The 27,948-nt window shown below is 39.5% G+C and overlaps 1 protein-coding gene across 1 annotated transcript in view; it reads left to right on the forward strand.

The window, feature by feature from the left end:
- Positions 1 to 382: 382 nt before the first annotated feature.
- Positions 383 to 27,948, forward strand: part of slc9a7 (solute carrier family 9 member 7) — a 60,530-nt gene continuing 32,964 nt past the window's right edge. Inside the window, exons 1-12 of the mRNA XM_036570719.1 lie at positions 383 to 811; positions 12,386 to 12,588; positions 13,896 to 13,973; positions 20,022 to 20,098; positions 20,300 to 20,412; positions 21,782 to 21,887; positions 22,632 to 22,773; positions 22,907 to 23,012; positions 24,010 to 24,098; positions 25,000 to 25,113; positions 26,902 to 27,013; positions 27,238 to 27,391. Coding sequence (XP_036426612.1) covers positions 517 to 811; positions 12,386 to 12,588; positions 13,896 to 13,973; positions 20,022 to 20,098; positions 20,300 to 20,412; positions 21,782 to 21,887; positions 22,632 to 22,773; positions 22,907 to 23,012; positions 24,010 to 24,098; positions 25,000 to 25,113; positions 26,902 to 27,013; positions 27,238 to 27,391 — 1,589 coding nt within the window. The 5' untranslated portion in view covers positions 383 to 516. The remainder of the gene's footprint in view (positions 812 to 12,385; positions 12,589 to 13,895; positions 13,974 to 20,021; positions 20,099 to 20,299; positions 20,413 to 21,781; positions 21,888 to 22,631; positions 22,774 to 22,906; positions 23,013 to 24,009; positions 24,099 to 24,999; positions 25,114 to 26,901; positions 27,014 to 27,237; positions 27,392 to 27,948) is intronic.

The raw sequence follows: 27,948 nt of genomic DNA on the forward strand, positions 1-27,948 counted from the left end.
TCATTAATATTTTGTTACTAATTTTTTGTGTTTAATGTCATTATGGTACATGGGTGGCAGCAGCTGTACAGCGCTGTGACCGATCAGACATCTGACTTCTGAACTTTATCATTTTATTTGAGACCAAAAGAATCTCAACAAAAGAACAGAGCCAAACATCCCTCAGTTCCTATGCTGACAGATGTAGGCATGTGTTCAGGACATCCAGATTCTGGATGTACTAAAGTTCCACTGCAGATCTGGGGAATTTAGTATTTAAGTATTTTTTAAACTTATGTATATATGGGTTAAGCCTTCTGTGTCTATCTTTTAAATTATTGTGAATTCGTGTGTTGAGTTGTGCATCAGCGCCCCCTACAGGCCGACTGAGCGCAGGCTCCACTCAAACGGCGCCATGTGGCTTTAAAAGGTTGAGCTGCGGACTGAGTCTGTTTTCCTTGGCGCTACCTTTACGTGTCACCATCACCAACACGGAGCAGAGGCAGCCCGCCCTGGCCGCTACTAGCATCCTGCATCATGGAGGCAGCCGTATCGCCGAAGGGGTGGAAATGTGTCCCACAGGGCCGCTCGGTGCTCCCGGCTCTGGCCGTCGTGCTGATCCAGGCGGCTTGGGTGAGCGCGGAGGACGGAGGCGGCGGCGGCGGTATGGAGGAACTCGCGACGGAGAAGGAGGCTGAGGAGAGTCACCGTCAGGACAGCGTCAGTTTACTCACATTTATCCTGCTGCTGACGCTCACCATTTTAACAATATGGCTCTTCAAGCACAGGAGAGTCCGTTTCCTCCACGAAACTGGCCTGGCGATGATATACGGTGAGAAATGAGCCTAAAACGCATCACACAGTATGTAAACCCCCACTTAAGTGCTCGTATGAATGAGGCAGCTTAGCCTGTTAGCTGCTACATGCTCCAGTCCCACCGACAATTCAGACGATGCTTGAGACGACATGGCACGAAAAATAAGTAAATTTAAATATGTTTTGTACGTTTGTGTAGTTTACTGGGCGTAACGTGTCTGTGGGAGTTTGACGTTTCTGCAGACGTTGGGGGTTTGACACTTTTTGGTGGTGTGGTTGGTGGTAACATTAGGACCCAGCTGGACCCATTTCTAGAATGTGCCATTATGGAGCATACAGTGTAACTTAATCCCTTTCAGTGCTTTACCATGGGCAGTGACCTGGAAGGTATCACCATTACCCATTTCTTTTTACTCAGGCTTTGTGCACGAAAGAAATCTATGTGGGTTTGCATAACACAAAAGAAAATTATGGCTGCCTCTAAGCAGCTGTTCTCTTACTTGGTAATTTTTTGGTAAGACTCCAATAGAGTGGGGCTGGTTGGTTTCCCAGAAATACATTAATTCCAAGCCTAGACTGCAGAAGTGTTGCCGACAGTAAATCACCACTGGCATTGTGAGTTCATCCCAAAACTAAGCTTAATCCATTTCTAGGAGACTGACTTGTGTTGAAATGTAACTCACCAAGCCAAGCACTCAGTGGTGAAATGTGTAAGGAAAGGTTAAAGGAAGTTTAATTGTCATCTCAGGTTTAGAGAAATCTTAACCTGTCTGCCATGGATATAGCCGTGGCTTCTGCAAAAGGTGTTTGGCGTTTGGTTAAAGGTAAAGGTAAAATCCCATGAGTATTGTTTGTATTTTAGTTTTCTTATTGGGTTGTCGGTTCACAGCAAGAAGGGCCTGAGTTTGATTTTCTGACCAGGGTCCTTTCTGTGTGGAGTTTGCATGTTCTCCCCATGTCTGCGTGGGTTTCCTTCCTCCCACAGTCCAAAGACGTGCGGACAGGCCAACTGGAGATACTAAATTGCCTCTAGGTGTGAATGTGTGTGTGGATGTATATGTCTGTGTGTCTGACCTGCGATGGACTGGCGACCTGTCCAGGATGTTTGCTACCATCTGCCTGATGAACGCTTAGATGAGTTCCAGCACCATCCACAGCTGGATAGATGAGGTTTTAATGTTTTTTGTCATCTTGACATTTTAATGACCCTATACTGGCCCATATTTATAACCTTGGTCATGAAATTATTGAAAAATTATTAAATGAAACAGGACAACAAAATTGTCCACTTCAACCATGAACTTATGTTCTTTCTTCACTTACAGTAAATATGGGAAAAAGTACACAATTTGGTATTTCTCTGTCCCACAAATTTTCATGTTTTCCTAGCTGTCAACTCATCATGTACTTATGGTGCCCTCCATGATCTGAATCTGCTTTGTGGAGCACAAACTGTCCTGTACTGGAGATTTCCCATTGCTTGAGAATGAGAAGCACTGCCCTAATGCAGAGACTCCAAAATGGCCCCGGTCACTAAATCTGGAATGCACCTACTGAGAGATATAGTAAACATTTGATGTGATGTAGGGGTGAGCAATACGGCAAAAATATTATATCATGATACTTTAAGATATTGTCACAGTACATAATAATCATCACGATAGCGTTTTTTTAAGATTTAAAGGGGAACTCCTCAGAGTTTTCTAAATTTCTACATAAGTTAATGGTTAAGATGTAACGAAAGTCATTCAGAGTGATTTGGTGTGAAATACGTTCTAGAGACACTCCGTTCTAGAGACACTTCTAAAAGCTCCCCTCACAGGTAGTTATCATGTGAAATGGTTATGAATATGTTGCCTGATCCCTGAGACGTTGATTTACGGTAGTTTGATGATAAAGTTTTGTCCTAAAACCTATTGTTAATCCATTTATTTTAATCCAGTCATGGCGGAGGGGTTCATGCAGGGCATTGTGTGGTAAAATAGTCCACAAAGGAAATCTTTTTTCAGATTTTCCACTATTTTGCCATCATCATTCCATAAAACTCAGAAGTCATGTGTAGGTTCACTGGTGGTTTTGGATAGTAAATAAAATGGCTATGTTTGTGTTGTAGTCATGTCAACCACTGGTTCCCTTCACCACGACTATAAAGAAATCTGAGTCTGTAAGTTTCTCTACAATGAACCATTTCACATCAAAGCACTTTGAATGACTTTGTTTACATTGCAATGACAGAACTATGCAAAAGTTTTGAAAAATCGGTGGCATTCCCCTTTAATAAGTTCGAACAGACACAATAGAACCTGTAGTTCCACATATAAAAAATTATGTAATAATAGTAAAAGTGATAACAATAACAGTCTTAAACCTACAGCTATAGTGAGTTTTATTCAGTGTTTTACAAACTGCATTGCTCCAGATCCAATTAAAAACAGGCCTAATTATCCTCACTTTGCAATAAAACATGTAGGTAATCAGTGTTCCTTAAGTACTGACTATATCCGCAATATACGCAGAAAAGCGTATTGTGACATAATTCATGACGATAACAATATAATATCGTCATATTGCCCACCCCTAGTGTGATGGTGTTAGAAAGTGGTGATGGTAATACAGCAGTCGTTTGAGTTCAGATGTCATTCACATGTTCTCTGTTTAGGTTAACGAACTTGATGAACTAGATTAATTAGATTCTGCTCAGTTTAAAGTAACAGGAGTGATTCCCACTGTAGCTGCCGCATTTTATACCTAACGAGCGAACCAGCACTTCCCTGAAGAGACGTTCCACTTAACTGTAATGCTGATTTCAGACTAGGGCTGTATAGTATATTGTTCGTTAATCATTATCACAATATAAGCATTTGCATTGCTTATAGTACAGAAGACATTAGTGAGCACTCTAACCAATCAGGGCTTTTTATCTTGTGCTCTGAGCATCCTTTTTGTGGCTGTTTTGATGAATCAATTAAAAATTAGATTTTTATTCAAGAAACCCAGTGTTGTATCTCGGAAATCGAAACTGGACCCCCACAAGCAGCTAGTATAAGGCTTATTGCAGCAACGTAGAATTGTGCTGCTACATTTTAATTTATGTGAGTAACAGTCTGATTGGCACACTGTTGTCAGACCAGCTTTTCTTGTACGGCGTGTATGAAAGCAGTGCAGTTTAATAGAACCTGAACAGAGGAAATCTTTAGCTGGGGGTTATAAGCTCAGTGATGTGTGTAGTAGAGCAGCTTGTTCAGCAGAGCTCTGTAATTTGGACAAGTTAATAACGAAGGTCTTCAGCAAGGGTAATGCTCCATCAGCATCATTTCATGTGTGCACAGGAGACTGGAGGAGAAGGGAAGAGCTGATACTGCTGGATGATTGTGGGCTTTAAGCTTCATGCTACTAAAAGAATACATTGTTGACGGGTCTCTGAATGTTATGGAGCTGCTTTAAGCCTTAGTCTGGATACTTCTGTGGGTCAGTATTGACTTTCCAAGGAGAAGTTGCCCAAGTTTAGGTTTCTTGAATAAATGTGAGTTTTAGCCTACAGGTTTGTTCATTTCTCTGCCATTGCAGATACCTAGAGATTCCCAGGGGATGTGCTGGGGAGGGGTGGCAAGCTAAGCAGAAAGGCCCAGTATTTTAAGTGAATGACACTATGAGAACCCCCCTCTGTTATTTATGGAGATACCAGGAGTAAATCCATCAAGATCTTGCGAGAAGTATACCAGACAGCAGACTAGCAGTCACTATGTAAACATTCCTGCTCTCTGAGAGATTACACTAGTATACAGATGGCTTTAGATCAGACCTCCGGCTTCCATGTTTTGCTAAGCTCTTATCACTTGAGGATGTGATGTTTTTGACTTGAGCCTCACAGATAAGCAGCAGAAATATTGTTTATTGTCTTTAATATCCCAAACACTTGGGGGAAATCCCTGTTGTTTAATAGTTGTATCCTTAAATTTGCTTATCTGAATCCGATTTACTCTTCGGTCAAAATGTGGTAGATAGAGGAAGAAGGCTTTGTGTTGTAGGACTTAAGTGTGTCAAGCAAATTTATACCAGGTTTGAACAAATTCAAAGCAGCAGATATAGATCAACATTGACTGAAACTGTTGATTTTCACCTTGCAGTACATGCATGCCTACGCCCACACATACAGTGGGGTCCAAAAGTCTGAGACCACCAGTAATAATACTTCTATTTTGCATTCTTTTCTAAATTAATACAAATTTTGTCATTGCAAATTGTATTATCAGCATAACAATTTGAGTGTGTAGAATCTCTGAAATCTACGACACATACAGATTCAGAATTTCTTAGTACGTGCTCTAATGACAGCGTAGACTCAGATTGGCATGGGCTCCACATTGTTTGTGCAAAAGCTTCTGATGAGATCAGATCCACCTGTGAGTCGTCTGGACACGTTTTTTTTTATATATATAAAGCTTTAACAAGTTCTATTTCACAAATTTGCTTAAATTTGAATAGTGCCTTAGAAATAATGCAGACATTTTGAATATTTTCTTTGCATTTTACTAAGTCATAACTTTCATTTGTTTTAAATTTCTCAAATTCAAAGAATTTCTTTTGTTTATTTCCAGTTTTGAAAGAAAAATCTCAGATTTTCAGTGTGGCTCCACTGCACATGCTGAGATACATACATACGGATCTTGTTTGTGGGGGTGTGTTTGTGTTGTATGAGCTGTTGATCCTTTAGCTCTTTACTGTTCAGATCTGTGGGTATAGTGCTTAGGCCCAGTCTTTTATATCGCTCCGTAAACCTTTTAAATAGTGAGTGTCTGCTGGTCAAGACAAATGGACATGACCTGTACACAGATAGCTTGAGTTTCTAAAAATGTTTCTGCTGGTGGTGTGGTAACTGCTGTGGGTCGCGTCCCGTATGGTGCTGAATGCTGAGTTCACTTTTTAACAGGATACAGGCTTAGTGCTTGCACTTTCCAGTTAGATGATGTGTGAATTTGTTTAAAACTGTCTCAAATGAGGTAAAACCTCATGAGATTAAGAATGACTGGTATGTTAGATGTAACGATCTATCTTACCAACTTATTGCAAATGCTTTGTGTGTTTGCACATGCTTATGCTACTTTTTACTTAATGTGAATTCGGTTTTCTAATCAGTTTTTGAGGCTTAAATTTGATAGTGTAGAAAGATTCCCTGACTCATCCAGACTAAAGCTTTTTTGTTTTGTTGTTAGTTTTCAGTATTTTCCCATTTCTGTTTTAACGTCCTGAACTATGGTACCCTTACTTCCCTTCTTTTGCATGCTCCAGTCATACATCAGGCAATTTCATGCTTATGTACTTTGTACATACTTTCATTTTTACTCTGATCTAGAGTGATTTCTGAAACAAATTTGGGTTACAGTAGGTCACAGTATTAAACTTTTTCAAGTCTCTTTATGCTTGTAGAGGTTTGAAGAGACTTGAAAAAGTCTGATACTGTGAAAAATTAACAAATAATTTTAATGACCCAGCTGTTCTCCTGTAGTCTGTTTAAAGACAGTAGTACAGTATGTGTTGCAGAAAGCCAATTGCATGCATTCTATTTTCTTCCATGTAATCAAAAATGTTTAAATGGCAAAATGCCAGCAAAGCTTATTACTCACTAACTCAGGCAACCCGGTCTGATTTAAAAGGTTTTTGATAAAGATGCATGAAGTGAAAATTTGGGACCGATGGCAACAGTTTTCATGTGTGCGTGCTCATTATGAGTACAGAACCACAGATGTGTATGCTCTTCTGGAGCTTTGGCTAATTATTCATAATTAATCATTACATAACCATTACATTTCCAAAAGCTGAAACGGTTTTCTGTGATGCATGTGAATTGTCTGGCCTGAAGGAGATAGCAGCAGTACAGTTGGATCTGTGATTTACCCAAAAGTGCTCAGTTATGATAAATTTCTTTGTCAGTCTTATATAGTGTCAGTCTTAAAGCGATAGTTAGCAGAAAAAAAAATCAAATGTACACAGTTTTCCCTTTACCCCAAAATGTAGTTGATTTTCCAAGAGACATTTGGTGTCTGAAGTTTGCCTCTGTAGTTTTGGACCACAAAATGTAGCTAAAAACTAATGGAAGCAGACTACATGCCTAAATTTGCCTCAAACTATATAAAGTTGTTAAATACTCTCAAATAGACTTGCTTATGAGGTTTCTGACATTATATCACAGTTGTCTATACAAATGGGCAAAAGTAAACTAATGAAGCAAACTAACACAAGATTCCAGATTTATTTATTTATATAACACTTTTTACAACGGCCATTGTCACAAATCAGCTTCAAAGAAAATCTGGGTCTGAAGCAGATACATAGTGTTAGTGGAGTGCAAGCACTGACTCCAGCAGGCCTACCTATTACAGATTAACTAAAAAGGCAGATCGAGAAGATAGCAAAGACGTGAAGGCTCCCTGAGATGTCAGCGCCCCTACATTCCAACGTCAACAAACCTGAGTGAGCACGTGAGAGCATTGGGATGACAGCACTGACATTCTTAGTTTACCAGAATACTTTATCTCTGTAACCCTTGCACCTTTTATCCAAGGGAAAGACTAGTTAACAAATGCCCGAGAAAACAAGTATGTTTTTAGCATAGTCTTAAAAAAGACTTCGCTGAGTCCTGAACAGTGATTGGAGGGTTATTCCAAAGCTAAGGGGCTTTGAATAAAAAATTCTACACCCTGCTAAAGCTTTTTTATTTCTAGGTACTAATAGTGAGCCAGCACCTTGTGATCTAAGTAGGCATGATGGTTCAGACAAAGAGATAAGCCCGTGAAGGGTTGATAAAACCGAGCTCTAAGCTCTCTGGCTGCAGCATTCTGGACTAACTGAAACTTGTTGAGGCTTTTGCTGGAACATCCAGACAGCAGGTCATTACGATAATTCAACCTCAAGGTAATAAAGGTGTGAACTACATTTTCCACATCCTGTATGGATAGAGCATTTCTTAACTTGACAGTATTTCAAAGCTTAAGGAAAGCTCTTCAAGTAGTATTGCTTATGTGTGCATTGAAGGACAGATCGGGATCAATTGTGACTGCTGGGTTTTTCACAGATGTTCCTCGTGGAACTCAGAAGCTATTAAGATCTCTCTTCTTAGCTGATCGACTATAGTACTGGGCAAAAATCAGAGACAGCTCTTCATTTATTTAGGCTCAAAAATCAAAATGGCCATAAAGTGTTAAGTTATTCAATTTTCAGGAGAGATTTCTGAGGCAAGTAGATAAAAGAGAATCCTCTTGCATTAGGAAGTGTATTAAAAGACATACCTGGTAGACCAACAAAACGGTCAGATAAACAGTACATAAAGCTTTGATATTTGAGAGATAGATCAAGCTCCACTCTTTCATTAGATCTGAAAACGTCCACAGGTGTTTCTGTCCATGCTTCCACTGTTAGAAAACAACTCAATACTTTGAGTATGAAAGCATTTGTGGCTGCCAAGAAGAAAAAGACAACAGATGAAAAATAAGAAATTGTGTAAATCAAACACAGGCTGCTGGTGTTTTCAGAACAGTGGACTGACCACCCCAGTGTTCAGACCTCAGTATCATTGAATGTGTCTGGGATTACTTATATTGTGAGAAGCAGAAAATGCAACCAGCTTCTAAGACTGAACTTTGGAGGTGTGGAAAAACATCCCTGCAGATTTCTTTGAAAAACTGAAAGCAAGTCTCCTGAAAAGGATGGAGCTGTAATAAAGGCAAAGAGTAAATGCATTAAATATTGAAACAGTATATTTCATTATTGAGACTTCTGTCATCTTCTGTTAAATGTATGTTTTCTGCTTTTTGCTGGTGCTGAAAAATGAATAACTTGTATTTAATAGCTGTTTTGGTCTCTAACTTGCACTGTACTGTACATTTGTGGTAAGGGGAAACTGTGTAAATTAGATTTTTCACCAAACTACCTCTTTTAAGATGCATTACTTCCCCCACCAGGGTGTGTTTAGTGCCACCCCCCCCCCTTTATGATTCATTACCATTGTCTGTCAGCCCACTGAGAGTTTAGGAGGATTTGCAGGGACTTTCTGTATCACTATGCCATCTCTGCCACACACACAGCTGAAATTAGCCAGCGGCACTTTGGTAAGGCGGGTGTTTTTCCTGTTCTGTGGACTTAGTGGACTGAGCGTTTTCCTCCTGCAGTGGCCTGTGTGAGAGCACTAAGCTGTATTAGCTGGATACTAGGCAGGCTGTGGCCAAGGTCAGTGCTTGCCCCTGCTTGGCTCTGAGTGTGCTGCTGGGGCTCTAACCCAATTACTAATGCCCCCCTATGCTGATTTAAGCCTAGGACCTGACAGTACACAGCACGGGCACTGTTTGTGAGTTTTGTGTGTGTGTGTGTGTGTGCACGCGCACGCGCATTTAGTTGCCAGTCCTTAATTTTTGGTATTTTTCCTCATTTAACAGAATTTGAAAATACCGGCTACCTTTTACGTTATGGTGAAATATCATGATGAATGGTCAGAAAACTGCTTGGACATGTGTCTTTGTGTATGCACAGTGAATGTGTATCATTCTGTAGCTTAATCAGGTCTGTGTGAACAATCCACAGTCTATAATCTGTCTATACTGTGCTCAGTCTATACTCACAAACATGCACACGTGCACACACCTCTGCTAATCCAGTTATATGGCAGACTTAAGTCTGGTGATTACTGAAATGTGAGCTGTCTCTCTGAGGCCTGGACTCTGCAAGGCTAGAAACCCTGCAAACTTCAGCTGTAATAACAATGACTCTCACATTATAATCATCTCCAAGGTCATCATTTTCCTTTTCCTTAGTGCTAATGCTATTATTTGTGTTGGATCTATTTGTATTTGCAGTGTGTATTGTGACTTTTTCCCTAAATGAAGCAGTGCATGGCTGGTGAGCATGCATGTGTGCTGAATTAAAATCTGGTTTGACACAGTGGGCGCGTACACTCATAATGCACCCTCACTGAGATAAGGTGCTGTGTGTGTTTTTGGGTGCGCACTGTATGTGCACTAGCAGTGCAGTGAAGTTAGAGAGGGTGACAAATGGCATTTCCTGTAAGATTCTGAGATTCTGTCTTTCTGCTGTTGCACAGTTCTGAGTGCTAAAGGAAATGACATTTATAAGGTTAAAGGAAAAGTTCAGCAAAATTGGTCTTTCTAAATTCTATATAGGGTTGCCATGATGTGGTAATTGTGGGCTGATGCTGATACCAGATATTTTTCATGTACAGACAGCGCCTTCCACAGATATTCTTTATTGATTGTCTTAATCTTTCGTTTAAAATATTTACAGGAATCTAACCGTTAATTGAGGTACAGTGATTGGAAAAAAAACTAAACCTAAATCTTGTCATGAAATATTTTTCTCAAATCTATATGCGCCAATTGTTGGCACCCATAGAAATTCTTAAGCGTGAAATCTAACTGAAGTATATTCCCATTCATAGTTTATGTTTTAAAGTTCACCTGATTTAATAGGAGCACTTAAATTACTGTCCTGTTTCCTGTCCCTGTGTAAAAATTCCCTTAGTCATCCATCATTATGAGAAAGACCAGACAGTACAGCAGTGATGTGCAACAAAAGGTTGGTGAGCTGCACAAAACAGGAAATGGCTAGAAGAAAATAGCTAAAGAGTTGGCAATTTCCACTATCAGGCAAGAATTAATAAGTTTAAAGTGACTAGAGATGTTAAGAATCTATATTGACCCTACTCACAGTGAAGGGATGGTTCAAGTGGCCTCAGAATCTCCAAGGACCACAGATGGAGAATTGCAGACGTTAGTTGGGTCTTGAGGTCGGAACGTCTCCCAAACTACAATCAGACTTATTTGGGAGGGTTGCCAGATGGAGGCATTTGCTGTCAAGGGCCAGCAAACTCAAGCTCCTAGAGTTTGCCAGACGTTAACTGGAACTTTTAGTGGGACTGTGTTCTATAGTTAGATGAGACCAAAATAAGGCTTTTTTGCAACAAACACCAGAGGTGAGTTTGTGATGTGAGGTTGCTTTTCTTCCGACGGCCCTGGATGGTTTATTCGGATGCATGGTACCAAAGACTCAAGTGTCTGCAGATATTGAATCAACACCTCAAAACCGCATCAGCCAGGAAACATAAACTGGGCCACAGTTTGGATCTTCCAGCCGGACACTGGGCCAAAGCAAACACCAACAATCAACACAAAAATAGGTCACTGACCACAGAATCAAGGTTTTGTCATGGCCATCTCAGTCCCCTGACCTAAACCCCATAGAAAGCTTGAGGGAAGAGCTTAAGAGGAGAGTCCACAAGCATTAACCTTGGAATCTGAGAAGACTGAAGACATTCTGTAGGGAGGAATGGTCTCAGTTCCCTTTCCATGTGTTTTCCAGTCTCATTAAGCGTTAAAGGAGAAGGCTCAGAGCTGTTATCATTGCAAAGGGAAGCAATGAAGTATTAAATGAAGGGCTGCCTACATTTGTGGCACAATTTGAGAAACATTTATATCATGAAAGAAAAGTTATTATAAAAAGAAAATTTTTCTATTACTATTTGTCCTTCAATTAAAAGTTAGAGTTAACATAAATATTTTTAATAAAAGATCAAAAGGATAAGCAATAAAATGCTTTGTACAGCCAGTTTTGCTCATGTTTAACAGGGGTGCCAGTATTTGTGAAGGGCCCTGTAAATGCCTGTGCCAATACACAAACATTTATTGGTCAGAAGTTCTAATCTGTTAAATCCAGTGTAGGAAACACAGAAGGTGCCCCTAATTCCCTTGCTGTCCTCATCAAAGTGTGCCCTTTGTTGGCCTTAAGGCAGGTTTACACTGCACAGTTTTCGTCACGAAAATGCTGCTCTAGACAAGAATTGCAAACGATGAAAGAATTCTTTGATTGTGAATCAAAATCGACAGTCTTTGAGTGTTTAATGTGATGTGCTCCATGGTGACCAGTTTAGTGCCTTTGTGGCCAAAGACAGCTTGCGATAAATTTCAGAGAGTATCAGAATTTTTGGTCCTAAATCTTGGAGTGCGACCACTGAAGTGTGACACGTCTGAAAACAACTAATAGTGCAGCTCGGTATAAAGCCAGTGAAAATGAGAGAGATATATATTAAGGTCAAAACCTTCACTGGACCAGTTTTGATTCAGTGAATTTGACGAATCTGTGAATTTTTGTTTTTAATTGCTTGCTTTTACTCTTACTTCTTACTTCTTGGAATTTCAGAATGCTAACATTAGCATATCTGCTTTAAGTTAGAAAAATCTATATTTAAACCGATTTTTCATTTTGTTCAGGGGAATAATATGAACAGTAACACTTTTGATTTGGTTTTCCTGACAGATCTGGCCCAGCACTCTGATAAAGCCCCCTTAATGTCTGTATTAATTGACATTAGACTTTGATTAATCTTGGTTTTTTTAAACCAAAATTAGGCATGACACACAGGGACTTCACATTGGAGGAAGAAAATTGTTCTTCTAATTTGTGTCTCACCCTGTTTTGAGTGGATTTAAATCTGAAACTGTGTATTTATCTGAGCACAGGGTTGCTTTCCATTATTTGACAACTGTTGATGGGCCTGTTTTTGACCTTGATCTCTCTTTGTCCACAGGTTTGTTGGTAGGTGTGATCCTGCGGTATGGTATCCCCTCCACCAGTTACCACAATAAAACACCCCCCAGCTGCTCTCTGAAAGAGGGTCCGGTCAGCACCCTGCTGCTCAATGTCAGTGGCAAATTCTTTGAGTACACACTGAAGGGTGAGATCAACTCCCGCGAGATACACAATGTGGAGCAGAACGACATGCTTCGTAAGGTACTTCTGAAAGAGCACATACACCCACACACACATTCACAAACCCAACCCCTAAAAGTAAAAGATGGTCAAAACACCCCCCTCCCCCACCCTGAATGTAGCTATTCTGCTAAGACTTGTTTAGAGTCTTAAGTTTGCTTCTTTCGTTTTACACTGGAGCTTTGAGGCTGATAAAGCTAAAACATAATGAAAGCTAATATCCCATTTAGCGTTGAGCTAACTGCATGCCTAAATCACATGCTTGCCTCAAACCATGTCAAGTTGTGATAATGTCAGTGTTGCTTATTTGGTATCTGACACTGTATGACATGTTTTTATCTAAATGTATTTCAGAATTTTAATTTTATAAAGAACAGTTACCTCAGACGTAGTTTATCAGCCATGGCATGTTTGGTGTCTGAGTTTTGCTTCTTTAGCTTAGCACTGGTGCTATGAGGCTCACTTTGCTAAAAAACACAAGTCAGTAGTGACCCAGATCTTTTTCATAAATATAAAACTCTCAAACCGCATCCACATATTCATTAAGTCATACAGACTTGTTGATGTGGATTCAGTATGACTCAGGCCTACTGTGACCTATTAAGATCAACAAAACTTTGTTCATTTGTTGTCTAAAATGGCTGCCTGCTGCAGCTGCATGATGAAGTTTTATTTTTATAGTTTACAGTAAGTCATACTAGGTCCTGAACCACACTGATAAGTGTGCAAGAACCTAATGAAGAGGAGTGAGTGCACTGAACTACAGAAGGAGTTTGGGCAGAAAGCATGTCTTCACCATAATCTTCATCGATTATGTTTGGACAAAGTCAAAAATTGTGTAAATCAGATTTTTCGCCAAACCATTCCTGTAACAGAGAACACGGTTTGAGGGAAGAATGTGTTGATTTAGGAATGCGGTTCTCAAAATGCTAGCTGGTCGTGTATAATCTTCTTTTATTTGTTAGATTACATTACGTTAGCCTCGTGGCTCCAGTGTGAAACTGAAGAAACGAACTTCAGACATTAAACGTCTTGGCAGATCAGCTACATTTGGATTATGGAGAAAATTGTCCAAATTTCACTTTTTTGCCAAACTGCTTCTTAAACTAAGTGTATTTAACTAGGGGCAGCCTCTTTTGGTTTGTTTTTGTTTACCTCTGGCGCCCTGTCCAGCACAATGTACAGCAAGATTTAGGGGACCTCTTTAATTCAGTTTATGTGATTATGTGTGTGTATGTCTGCATTGTTAAGCTAATTTGTAGCTGATGTAAACATACATTTAATCCATCTTTTGAAATTGCAAATAAATGTTGTTTGTTGTTTTACAGGTCACCTTTGACCCAGAGGTGTTCTTCAACATCTTGCTACCTCCCATCATTTTCCATGCTGGATACAGCCTTAAAAAGGTAAGCTAGTGTTGTAGCTGGAGGGAGACTCTTCTGAGCAGTAATGTCAGACTTGGCTCTCATGGCTGGGTTGTCATCCTTTGTTTTGCTGTTCAGCAGAGCGTTCATGAATGGTTTCCCTGCTGCTGCATCCTTTGCATTTTGAAATGGACACATGATAGTGGAATAGGCCCTGCTTCTCTCTCTTTTGCCTGGGTGAAAACACAACTGCTGGAAATTGGGGAATTTGGCTAGTTAAGAGCAGAGAACTGCCTTTGTTGGTTAAAAAAATGCTGATTGCGTGTTAGTAATGAACAGCTTTTTTGCGGAAGCGAAGTCCAGATGTCTTTCACTTCCCTTCAGTTACCTTCCACCAGTGTTCTGTATGGTATTTTTACAACAGGCACGACCTCCATGCTTGCCTGGCAAACAAAGGGTCTTTTATTTAAAAAGGGCCTTTGATTTTCTACGTTTGTAGTGGTCTGCCATGCAGATTTGCCAGATGTGTTCTGACAAAATCATTGCGCATAGTGTTTGTGTGTTCATAAATTGCTGTGGGTTTTGAATATACATTGTTAACTTTTGTTTAGCACTATGAACTATTGATTTAGGATGCTATCAGCTATGTGTATCCACTCAAGTTTTGGGCTGCATTATTTGCTTTCGTTTCACAAAATTAACTGATTTTGTTTCAAGCCATGTTGAAAACACTAAATCCTGCATATTCCTCTGGAACACTGCTTGGCTCTGTGTGTGCAGTTTAATATTTGGAGTATTGCATATGTAATCAAAAACATGGTTTTGTGAGAAAGAGTGGCATCTTGTGACTTCCACAGCTTACAGTATTCTTTAAGCCTCTTTACTGTTTTTGCTTTGGTGGGTGTAGAAATCCAGGGAGATTCCAAACCAGTGAAATTAGTAATGCGTGGTCATGGTAATGTAATACCTGATATCAAGTCCAGCGTCTTTTTTCTAGTGGTAGCTGAAATGTGTAAGTTCCAGTCTTGTTATAGTCTTGGAGGGTTGACTTTATTTGAAACGTGTGAATGAGAGAGAGTTTTTCACAGGCTGCACCCTGCAATTCTGTACATGCTTAAAGTGCTAGTTTAAAAAAAAAAGGGAGAAATTTACATGATAGTGCCTTTATTCCAAATGTAGGCTTTCTGATCAGTTACTCACACTGTGTAACATGTTTTATTTATAAAAATGGACAAAAGTGTAGGTAAAAATCAGACTTCAAGGTGGCTGCTACCACTGTTTTTAGCTATGCAGTATGCTTTTTCTGTTTTTATAGAGAGCAAGTCATGCAATATCAAAAACCACATGAGCAAGTCTATTTGAATTTATTTAACAACTCGACAAAGTGTGATTTAGGCTTGTGGTTTGCATGATGCTAATTGGCGGGCTATAAGCTTTGTAACTCCACTGCTAGAAGCAAATTTTAGACCAAACATGTCTTCGCTGATCGACTTTATTTGGGCAAAGGAGAAAATTTCGAATTTTTTTCTTTTTTTAACCAAACTATCACTTTTAAATTTTTATTCACTCACTCATGTTTTGCATGTGAATTCATATAAAATTGCATACTCTGTGATTTCTGTCAAGAGAGCGAGTAAGAGAGAGCGAGAGAGAAATAAACACTGTTTCCTTTCTCTCGCTGACACTGAGACGCTTTTCAACAGTGTTTTGCTGATTGTGTGCCTGACAGCGGAGGGGAAAAAGACAGAATTTAAAGCAGATGGTTGATATCTGGCACCAAACAGAGGCAACACAAGTCAGCAGACAGTAGAGCTGTCTATGTGGAGAGTCAGTAGTGCAATTGCTGCATGGATTTAGCATCATGCTCTCTGCTTTCCTTGATGCATGTTGGATGTCTGAGTGGCGTTCTTTTACCCAGGGCTGCATGACAAGCACAAACTGATCTGGACATAGTCGGGGATTTCCTTTGTATGCCTCTGCATCTGCACCTTCTGCTCTGGGACTAATGCTGTTGCTTCTGTGAAAGACCATCCCTGAGAAAATGAGGAGCTCGTTAAACTCACAAGTGTTACAAACCTTAGTTCAGAGTTATTATTGCTATTTTGATATGTTTGATTTGCATTACATAAATGTAAATTAACTTGATTCCAAGCCTTTTTAAAATTGGCCCCCCTCAACCACAAACACACACACTTCCTCCTGCTGTCGGTAAAGGTGATTAACAGTCTGCGAGGAGGAATGTACCAAAATTTCAGCTACCAAACAATTTCAGCCAAAAATGATCCTAAGTGGCACTTTCGGTTTTCAACCGAAAAGAGGAAGAAGGTTAGAAGTTTCAGATGAAAAAAGGCAAAAGATTTAATAGGACAGCAGTAAAACGCACTACAAGATTTAATGCTGTAACCTCTACTCCAGAGTCTCATAACTTTCCAACATAACTTTTCCTGTGTCAAATAATATTCATATCTCTGATTGGGCTTCGTAATGGGAACTATTTTGTTGGCTTTAATGACTCTAGAGAATTTTCATAATGCAGTCTGTGTTGAACGCTTCAGTGCACTGCTGGCAGACTTCACTCTCACACTTGCCTCTGACCACCCGTGGAAGTGGAGCTGGTGAGACAAGGACTGGGTGACTCAGCATCTTGAGACTGAGAGCCAGGCCCAGGGGAGCCTGCCCCACATCACTGCACTATGGAACCATGGAGAGATGAGCTGGGGAGGTTTGAGTTTTATTAGCTTTGGCATTAACAAAATGCCTTGAACTCATGGGCCTTTCACCAGTGATGAGATGCAGTTTTACGTAAAGTCTTCCAACGACATGATTAATGGTGAACACATGCCATTGTTGTAATGCCAGTTGTGAGTTTGTAGATGAAACATTGCCAGGGTTGTGTTCAGAATATTGATATGGCAATATATTGTGGTAGGCTTTATTACATAATCACCCGATCATAATGATTTAGAGGTGACCACAATCAGTTTCCACAGTTTCTAGCGTTCATAATGTATGTTTACATTGCAACAAACATAATGTGAATTGGATGTGTTTCAGTTGATTTACAGCAAATACAGTTAAGTAAAAGATGCATATATTGAGATGCATCATGAGTCTTGGGGAAAAAAAACTGTGAAAGTTATAGCTTGTGGCTTTAACGTCTTTAGAGGGCCGCAGTGAGTAATGTTTGTTCATTTGGTGCTCGTGAACACTTTTAGAGGGCAGTGGTGAGTAATGTTTGTTTATTTAGCTCAAGCTATGTCTGTCGTCAGTTGGGATCAGTGGCCTTTAGGAGTGTGTGAAAAAATCGATTCTTAGATGCATCGCGATGCGGACGTGAACGATTCTGAATCGATTCACAAATGTAAAAAATCAATTTTCTAAATTTAAATTTATAACGTAATGTTGACGGAACGCAAAAAGCGGAACCTGTAAGTGGGTAAGTGCAGCGCCTAGACACTCTGTGACACGCACATAACAAAAACACAACTGGATGAGCGAGAAATCCGGCCGGCTCCCTCTGCATTAAAAGCCAGGTTAGGTCAGGAGTCACAGCACAAATGATAAGAGCCATTTTGTCCTTTCAACAAATATCAAACCACCTTGGGAGCCACAACATTTAATGTCCAGTATGTCTCATTATGTGATAATGTTCTAGTATAGACTAAAAAATATAAATGAAAATGCAGATTTACTTTGCTCTGCTTTAAGCTTCAGCTATAGCCGCTTTTCTTCCACCTCCGCCAGAAAACGTTTCCTCAAAAGTTGAATAGTTTCTTGTAAAATGTCTCTCAAAGCTCGACTGTTTTACGAGGCTGAAGTCGCTTCTTGTTCTCCAGCTTCTTGTTCGAATTGACCCGTTCCACCTTAAATTCTGCCTGAGGTGCCAGAACGTAAACGTGGCACTATTTAAGGTGGAACGGGACAATTTGAGAGAGAAGCTGACTTGAGCTGTGCGACTTTTTAGTGTTTGACAGTTTCTTGTTGCAGATTTAACGTACCAGGAAACCAACTGCGCTGCTTATAAATGCGAATAAGTCCATTTGTCTCCAAATGTTCGTCTGTCTTTCTCTTTTCCATTTTTGTTCGTTACTCGCTCGGAGAAACCTCGTTGCTAGATGACCTGAAGTCTGCACGCCAATTCTCAGTCAATTTCTTCGCACTATGTTGCACACGTCCCGTCTCGAAGATATTTTACTGACACAGTGACCCCAAACTCTCTACAACGAGACCAAAACCGAAGTTATAAAATCGCTAAAGAAAACGGGCAGGACGGCTGGAACGTGCTGCGTGGACATCCATCACCACTGGATCTTATTTCACCCTAACAGCGCATTTTATCACAGATGAGTGGCAGCAGCGTCTCATGCGGTCCAAACAACAGCAGTGAATAAGAGTCTTCTAGTTCACTTGCCACATCACTTCCATTTGATTTATTAATAAAAGATATTGGAAGTAAATTCATTATGGATCATTACAAATACTTTGCTTTAAAACTAGCAAGTCCTCAGACAGTAAGAAAATAGAAATCTTGTACAGAAAAAAAAGATGTATCAAGACGCATCGATAATCGTTTTATAATCGCATCGCAGCCCTCTGAATCGTAATCGAATCGAATCGTGAGGTGCCTAGAGATTCCCACCCCTAGTAGCCTTGTACTTATTACTAGTTGTAAACACTGAACAAAAGAAGACAGTTACATTGTTTGTCGTAATTATTTACATGGCAAAAAAAATGGCAAGCTAAAGTTTCATGATCATGACCTATATCGAGGCCTATATTATGGATAGACATGTGAACGGTGCATAAACAGCGATGAGTATGTTAATACTTATGAATCTGCTTTAGTTGAATGGAGCTTTGGTGCTCCATTAAAATCTGAGAGCATAATATTTATAACATAAAGCACATGGGAAACTTATGCTGTAACAGTTAGCGTTTTATTCTTTATTTATAATTTTTTGTGTAAAAATCTGTGTTGGAGAGAGTGTTTAATTCTGGTCCATTCTGTGCATTGCATGCACAGGAGAAACTGAGCACAGAGTAAGATAAATTCTGTTAGTTTTGCCTGTGCTGTTGTTTGCATGAATGAATATCTTTTAGGAACCTTTGTTATTTTAAGTCCTTTATGCTCTGTGTTAGTTGTGTACTCGAGCTAGTTTCACTGTCACAGACAAAGTTTAATCAGCAGTAGCAGAGTTGTTAGCCTTTTGGTTGCAGCTTTGTGGTGTGGCTTCATCTTGTAGCTTTGTTAAATGCTAAATCGCTGATGATACTGTCATATGCAATCTGTGGCATCTGTTAGTGAACATTTTGTTGTTCAGCAATAATTTTACAGCCACACACTCCTGTACATGCATAGACATGCAGTGTCGCAAGCAGTTACAACCATTCAGTGTTTCTGTAAAATTCTATTGCTGAAATATAAACATGATTTGATTTCTTTATAATTTTGCTCTACAACACCCTGTATGTACCTGTCCACCCAGCATGTAATTTTAAAAACAGTTTTTCTATCTAAAAACATAAAACAATGTTTTGCCCAACAGGCGGTGTGTTCACAACCATATCTTGAAATAACTTTGTGATGTAGCTTTTAGAGGCATTAAATTTTTCAGTCTGGTTCCTGTCTCCATCTCTGTGAACAGTTCTAACTCTGTTTCTCTAGAATGGAGCATTTTTTTATAAAACCACTTTGACTGTTTGTGTCTTATCCACTTAATTATGAAGCAATTTAATGCAAGTGTGTGATGATTTAGGCATGCTGGTTTGTATAGTGCTAATTGGTGGCTATAAGCTTCCATTTCGTAGTAACTAGATTAGCCTCGCAGCCCCGAAACTAATAAGACATAGTTGATGAAAATGAAAGGATGTAAATAGCTGCTAGTGCAACGCTGTAAAGGTAAACCAGTGATGTTGGTAAAATGAGAGTGAACAGTGATCAAGCATTTAAATGCAGTGCTTAATATCATTTTTCCAGATTCTTCACTGTTTGGGTTTAGGTGGCTGTTATTTTCAAGTGGGTTAGCAATGCTGTAGTTGTTTTTGCACTGTGGAGCAGACAGTGATGCATGTCTGCCTCTCTTCCTCCAGAGGCACTTCTTCAGAAACCTGGGCTCCATTATAACATACGCTTTCCTGGGCACAGCCATCTCCTGCTTTGTCATTGGGTAAGTCCACAACACTGTGCATTACAGCAATGGTTTGAACTTAACCTGCTTGGCATCTTTAAAATGACCTACTTAATCATCCAGTGAGGGCTTGTTTTTCTGGAAGTGTACATACTGTAATTTGCAGGACATTTGGTAATAATCAGTGTTTTAACTGTTTGATTTCCTTCCTGAATTTGAATGGCTTCCCTTGTTTTTCAGAAACATGATGTATGGAGTGGTGAAGCTGATGCAGGTGGTTGGGCAGCTCACTGATAAGTTCTACTACACAGACTGCCTCTTTTTTGGAGCCATCATTTCAGCCACAGATCCAGGTAATGCTTTTTGTCCCTCTCTTTCGCTTTCTGCATTCTCTGCTTCACCTCTCTTTTCTTGAAAAAAGCACTGCTTTCTTTGATTTCATTGGATTTCTGAAGGCATTAATACTATGCTGTCTCGGATGCCTCCTCTCTATCCTTATTTAAATCTCTGTTTTGTACGTATTTGTTTCCCCTATGCTATCAGTGTGCGTCTTGTATTTTAATGTAATGTCTGTGTATTTGATAGACATGTCTTTTGTTTTTGTTTACCTCCTGTTTGTTGTGTTCATGTTCTATGATTATAAAGCGTCCTTGAGCATGGGACAGGCTCTACATTAATAAAAAGTGATGATGATGATTATGCTCTCAAAATAAGTTAAAAGGGAATTCTGCTGATTTTTTGCACAATTCAGCTGTTAGATGTCAGTGAGTGGTTCAAAGTAAAGTAGTGCATTGTAGAGACATTTATTGACCAACCATGTCTACAGCTCAAATACAACCATTTTATTCTAAAACAACATGTGAGCCTACATGTCTTCTGAGTGTTCATGTAATGGTAAAATAGTGAGAAATCTGAAAAAGTACTATTTTGCTTTACACCACCATAAATGTATTTTAAAAAATACATTTTAGGCCAAAACTATATCTCAGAACAAATATTAAAAAGATATTTCAGCCCTCAGGCACTGTATTTGCAGCCATTTGTTGTAACTTTCTTTGAGGTAACTTATAGAACCGTTAAATGCTTTAGACGTCTGGTTTCTTTCACCACCACTGTGAACAGTTCTGACTCAGCAAGTGTCTCTAGAATGGGGTATTTCACACCAGACACTCTGAATGACTTTGTTTACATCTGAACCCTTTAAGGCCGATGCAAAAAAAGGCATTTTCTGCCAATTTGTCTACTCTTTTCACTTATTAATCCAGTTTCTTAATGCGTTTGTTGCATTTATTTGATGTGTAAAGAATATGATCTAACAAAGCTGACAATTCTGAGATTTGTATTCACTTTGTGACACAAACTACCATTTTTTCAAAACATGAAAAGAAATATAAGTCACAAATGAGTCACATTACCTTTACTCAGATTAAATAAGCACGAGAAATTAAGCCTTGTGCAGCTTTTATATACTGACGGAACACATAGTAGTACACAGAAGAAGGTTATGCACGCTAAAATGAATGAAATGATTTTACTCTTGCCAGCAGAGATATGTGTGCGTCTTAACTCCTCTGGTCGTTTTAAACAAGTGGCTTTCTTTCTTTTTTTTTCATTGGGTTCATATGGTTAACAATTTAATTGTGCAAAATAAATTGAATATATAGTAAGGATATTGTCAGCGTAGTCATACTTTTGTGTGTTTTTGTTTGTGTGTGTTTTCAGTCACTGTACTGGCCATCTTCAACGAGCTCCATGCTGATGTGGATCTCTATGCCCTGCTGTTTGGAGAAAGTGTAATGAACGACGCTGTGGCCATTGTCCTCTCGTCGTAAGCTCTTTCACGTCACTCTTTCTCGCTTGCCCAAACTCATTTGCTCACTTTCTCTCTTGTTCGTTCTCTCTCTCTCTCGTGCACACTACGCACACAGACACACAAACTTTATTCCTCTTCTTTTTCTGGTACACACACAAACACACACACACACACACACACTCTTGCTTTTTCTCCTGGCTGTTTCCCAGGCTGCAAGGTCAGTGTGTTTTGTGGGGGAAATTCCACAATCTAATGTGAAACAGATAAAACACATGTTTTCAAAACTGCTGTCAGTGCCCAAATCTAGGAAGAATTGACCTTGAGCTCCATCTGCTGGCCAAAACAATCAGTGTGTCATTTGGGGTACTTTTCTAGAAAATTCCCACCTAAGCAGTACAGAATCAAGTTATGAAGAGTGTTTCAGCCACACTACCACAATACAGGACAGCCAATCAAAATAGAAGTTTTTTACCCTGTCCGTCTTAAAGGCACATGATCAAAAATGGACTGTTTTGATACAGACAAAAAAAATAAAGAATAAATCAATAAAGACATAGAATATAGGCCCTTTAATGTAGAAAATATATATCTTTCATGTAGAAAACATTTGTTTTTGGTATTCAACAGACTTCACTGACTTCATGAAGCAACATGACAACCCTTATTTATGACCACCTGTATTTTCAGGTACAGGCCTTGTAAATTGATTTATTATTCATTATGTATTTTTAAATTTGGCTTGTTTTGTGTTCTCTGTAGGTCTATTGTGGCCTATCAGCCCGCTGGAGTAAACACTCATACATTTGATGCCTCCGCCTTCTTTAAATCAGTTGGCATTTTTCTGGGGATCTTCAGTGGATCTTTTGCTATGGGTGCAGTCACTGGAGTTGTCACTGCCCTCATATCCTTTCAGTACATTGTAAATCTCAAGCTCTGACCCAGCAGTTAGATATTGTTATCAGTGAGCTGTGTTTAATGGCTGTTTGAGCTTCATTCCATCTCTGTGTATTTAAAGGCTTTAACTCTGTTCTTACGTCACTAAATTCACCAAGCTGCACTGTTTCCCTCTGCTGGAGACGGCACTGTTCTTCCTCATGTCCTGGAGCACCTTCCTACTGGCAGAAGCTTGTGGCTTCACAGGTGTGTGTGTGTGTGTGTGTGTGTGTGTGTGTGTGTGTGTTTTTACTTCCATTGTCATCTTTACAGTGGCCCCAAAAAGTATTTGGAAAGGGGAACTCTACTGATTTTTCATAATGTGCTTGTTGAGGTGTAAATACAGTAATCTAGAGTGGTTTGTTGTGAAACGGTTCATGTAGAGAAGCTTACCGACTTAATAACTTTCTGTGAGGTAGCTTTTAGTGATGTCTGGTTCTTATAACCACTACTGTGAACAATTCTGACTCAGTAAGTTTCTGTGGAGTGGAGCGTTTCCACCAGACCCCTCTGTATGACTTTGTTTAAATCATAACCATTTAATTATCCAGAAATGGGTGGAGTTCCCTTTAAATCATTTAACCGTTGCATTTAGCAGTATGATATTATTTTCACAGAAACTTTTTTTTTTTCACTTTTTGCACAAAATTAAACTAATGTCAGACTCTTTGTGTGGAGAAATCCTGGAGAAGAATTCCAGCCAGACTGCTGTAAGAGGATTGTAAAGCGCAGAGGTGAAAATGTCAAAGTCTGGGGCAGTTTTTCTTACAGTGGTGTTGGTGAGCTCGGCGTCATTAATGGGATCATGAACTCGATAACAATCTGAAACACCAGCCAACTTTTGAAAGAATACTTTTCCAAAAAGGAAATTTACAGTCTTTGAATGGTCTGTTTTTGACACATTGTTTCCTGACCCAGTGAACTTTTAAGAATGGCACAAATGTCCAAATACTTTTTGCAGCCACATTATTTATCTTCAACATTTTTACTGACGTTTACAGGCATGAATTACCAGTGCAGTCAATATATTAGTTGAATGTGCCACTACTTGTCATGCTTTATTTTTATAGAGTGTATTTGGATGTTGAACTTACAGATGTGTGTGCATTTTCTTATTTACCTTTTTCCTGTTATGTTTTTTTCAGCCTGGCGATATTTATTAGACTCAAATTTATTGCTGTGTTTATCTGTTTTTCTGTTCCAGGTGTTGTAGCAGTGCTGTTCTGTGGGATCACTCAGGCTCACTACACATACAACAATCTCTCTGAGGAGTCTACCAAACGAACCAAACAGGTTCTTTTCTCTCTCTTTCCTCTTGTGTTGGCCCTCTGTGTCCACCTTTGCTATCAGTGTGCTGCCCCTTAGTGCCCTTTGCTTAGACCTCGACAGTGTTATCAGCAGTGGCTAGCAGGGGGCAGCAGTAGGCAGGTTTTACAACATGATCTTGAAGCTAATTTGCCATTGGGCTAGTTGAAGAGCTTTAGTATGTTTTAAATAGGCACATAAATGAAATGTTCTGTATTTGATGTACTTAGGCCGAAGCGTAAAAAACAGTTTACTAGGGTTTAAACTGTTTACAGTTTGTTCTACAGTCTGGAGGACCTGTGGATTCTAATCTGGAGAACCTGATGATAGACCTCAGCAAAATATATTGTCAATAAGCAGATCCTTTAGCCCTATTAAGTTCTGACTTGTGAAGTCATAATAATTGTAAAATTGTACTTGCTTGAAATTGTTCTCTAGCTGCCTCTTCTCTGAAAGCAGTTGGAACAGCTGCCTGTGAATTTAATAACTTGCTACATTCCTGCATGTGCAGAGTGGTGAAAGGAAAGATTTAGCGAAAAAAGTGTGGAGGGGAGGATGAGTCTGGTGAGGGTTTCTAAGAGACCCCTACTGGTAGCTGCCGTCAGTCAGGATGCTGTGAGAAAAGAACTGCCAGAACCCCCTGCAGTGTTCCACAAAGTAGCGCACACTGTGCTAGCCTGAGAGGGAGGAAATTTTGAGACTATGATTACACTCTGGGGTTGTTCTTGTCCCTCAGGGATGCTCTTAACCCAATTACCAGAGCTGAAGTGGGGTGGGTGAGACACTAGACTACAGAATGCTGAGTTCCTGCAGACATGCTACATGTTTTTGTGTACATGTGCTGTGTCCATAGATATGAATAAACCTATTTTATCATCACTTTTTTCAGCTGTTTGAGGTGCTGCACTTCCTGGCAGAGAACTTCATCTTCTCCTACATGGGGCTGGCTCTTTTCACCTTCCAGAACCACGTCTTCAGTCCCATCTTTATCGTCGGAGCATTCGTATCCTTTCTCTCTCTCAGCTAGCAATTTATGTTTGATCAAGGCCTGCAAACTGCACCTAAAGAATGCTGCCTTTGGAGGTGGGCTGGTATTTCACACAGCAAAATGTCCCATTCAGCTGGAAAAAAAATAAACCAATGATCAAGACTGTTGAATGACCCTTACCTGTATTATTGGACAGTCTTCACCTTTCTCTTAAGTAATTAGTAATTTGTCTAACTGGGAATTCTTGATATACTGTGCTGTAGTCAATGTAAATCAATATAATAATCCATTATAAAACAAGGCTACACTAAGGCCTTTGTATATGCATAAATGCATATACATTAAAGTCAATCTGAAATCAAAGTTGACCTTTTTTTAATCTGGTTATTTAATGTCCTGAGTTATATTAAGCATGATGCATCATACGATACAGTTTAAAAAACAAATTTCTTGTTTAGCTATAATCATTGAATAAAGTGTAGTAGTTTGCCTGCCTTTGTATGTATTTTGATTACATCACCATTTAGCAAATAACATACATTTCATCTCTCCACCCTCCTATCATCAAGTGAAAATGCTCTGCCAGCTCAGAAACCCGCTCTAATAATGTGTTTCACTCAGAAATATGTAATGATGCAAATGGAAAACTTGTGATTTGCGATTCGCATTGACTTAAAAACGAGATGAAAGATATTTCTGTCTGCCCATTTTCATACTGCTTTTACTGTGCCCTTGTCAGTCCCTGATGCTAACTTAAGGGCCATTCCAATCCGTCCTCAAATAAAGTTTGTTAGATGACTTCTTGGAGGGGCGAGGGATTGAGTGAACATAAATGTCGACTTCAGCAGCAGAACTTGCCCAGAAATCACTTTGTTCTAACACAATTCCCTTTTCAAATGGCAAAAAAGTTGGACAAAGTTGTTTATAAACTATAGCAGTAAAATACTTTAACTTTTCAAAATTTTAATGTTCAACTTGCTGTGCTCATACTGAGTGATTTTATGTAGCAAGCTCTTTCTCCATAGGGATTTTTTAATAACAGCTGCAAATAGACTGTAATAACAGTATATTTTTTTCTATAGCTTGAAAAATGAAATACAGCTAAACTCCCATGGTTTCATGCCGGCACCCTTTTGTGGGATGTGTGATAGCTGACATCTCCCATGCAACAGACTTTGTAGTCCGTTGTGCTGAAACACTTGTAAAAAGTGTAGATCTGTCTTTTATTGTCAATTATTTGGATCTGTTACGTAATGTCACATGTAACTCAATACAGGAGTGACATGCCACGTTATGTTGTTTTAACCTGCAATGTGTAAGGAGGCGGTCTGATGACTTTTCTTCTCTATACAGCTGCCTTTTTAAAGGCTACACAGATAATAACAAAAAGAGAAGCAATACACCATGGTTCTAAATCAAAGCTTATAGTCAGACAAAGCAAGAATTCACAGGACTTAGGTACGTTATGTTCAGACTGAGGTTAACCTGGCCGAGGGTGAGTGTGTTCATATTGAACAATCCACTCCTTGCTCTCCCCTCCTCCCTGTGCTGTGGATAATCGCTTGTGTCAGGCAGGTGTGATGCACTTTCTCACAATTGGCGAGGGCATGTTAAAAGTAGTGTTGAAATGGGGGTCATGATTTACAGTTACATAACCACTCCTAGGACTATTATGGCATTTCTTATCCATTGAAAGGAGATGATGTATGTGTGTATGTGTATGTATGTGTGTGTGTGTGTGTGTGTGTGTGTGTGTGTGTGTGTTACTTTTGTATTTTTTCTTAACCTCATCCTGATTGATAGATTGCCATCTTTATCGGCCGAGCATCTAACATCTACCCCTTGTCCTTCCTGCTTAACTTGGGGCGCAGACACAAAATTGGCGGAAACTTCCAGCACATGATGATGTTTGCAGGTATGGTATTATCGCTCCATAATCAGTCAAAACTGTTTTCAGTTAAGCACTTTTTATAATAAGAACTAGTCACCAGAAGGTTGGATGGAATGCAGTTCAGTGCAGTAAATCTGTATTCATAGTGAATGGGTACACACATCAACAATGTTCACATTTTTTTCTTTTGTTCATACACTTCAGTTTGTGCTTGTATGATTTTCACTATGTGTGTGCTGCTGATGCAGGGCTACGAGGGGCGATGGCGTTCGCACTGGCAATCCGTGATACAGCGACCTATGCACGCCAGATGATGTTCACCACCACGCTGCTCATCGTGTTCTTCACTGTATGGGTGTTTGGCGGAGGCACTACGCCCATGCTGTCATGGCTGCATATCAGGTCAGGAAAGACTTCACTCACTTCTTGAATAGTTTGGTGAAAAATTAAATATACATGATCTCCCCCCTCACTCAATGTAGTTGAAGTTCACTTCATTAGTTTTGCTAATGAAATAAAATAAATTACACAGAGTTATGTCACACAGCTAAAACAGCAGTAGCAGGCATCTTGAAATCTGAATTTTGTCCATATGTTTTCCATTTTTATAGATAACTATCTGTTAGAGTCTCAAAATCACATAAGCAAATCTGATTTAGACATGCTGTTTGCCTGAAGCTAATTGGTGGCTGCTTCTGTTATTTATATATAAATGTTTATTGACCAAATTTGTGGTACGGGGAAATTTGTGTCAGTCTGGTTTTTCACTAAACTATTTCTTTAAAGCTGTTGGCAGTTACTTGCAGTGCCCAGCAGAGGGTGCAAAAGCTCCCCTCAGCAACTAATGACCCCTTTGAACTGTATTGCTCTTGTATGATCTCCATGACGACCGATGGCCTGAGAGCTGAGCCAGAGAGGATTGGAGAACACTTCATTGCGAAAGCAGGCATAGAGGAGTG

Source organism: Colossoma macropomum, unplaced genomic scaffold, assembly GCF_904425465.1.
Source record: "Colossoma macropomum unplaced genomic scaffold, Colossoma_macropomum, whole genome shotgun sequence".
Taxonomy (NCBI): Eukaryota; Metazoa; Chordata; class Actinopteri; order Characiformes; family Serrasalmidae; genus Colossoma; species Colossoma macropomum.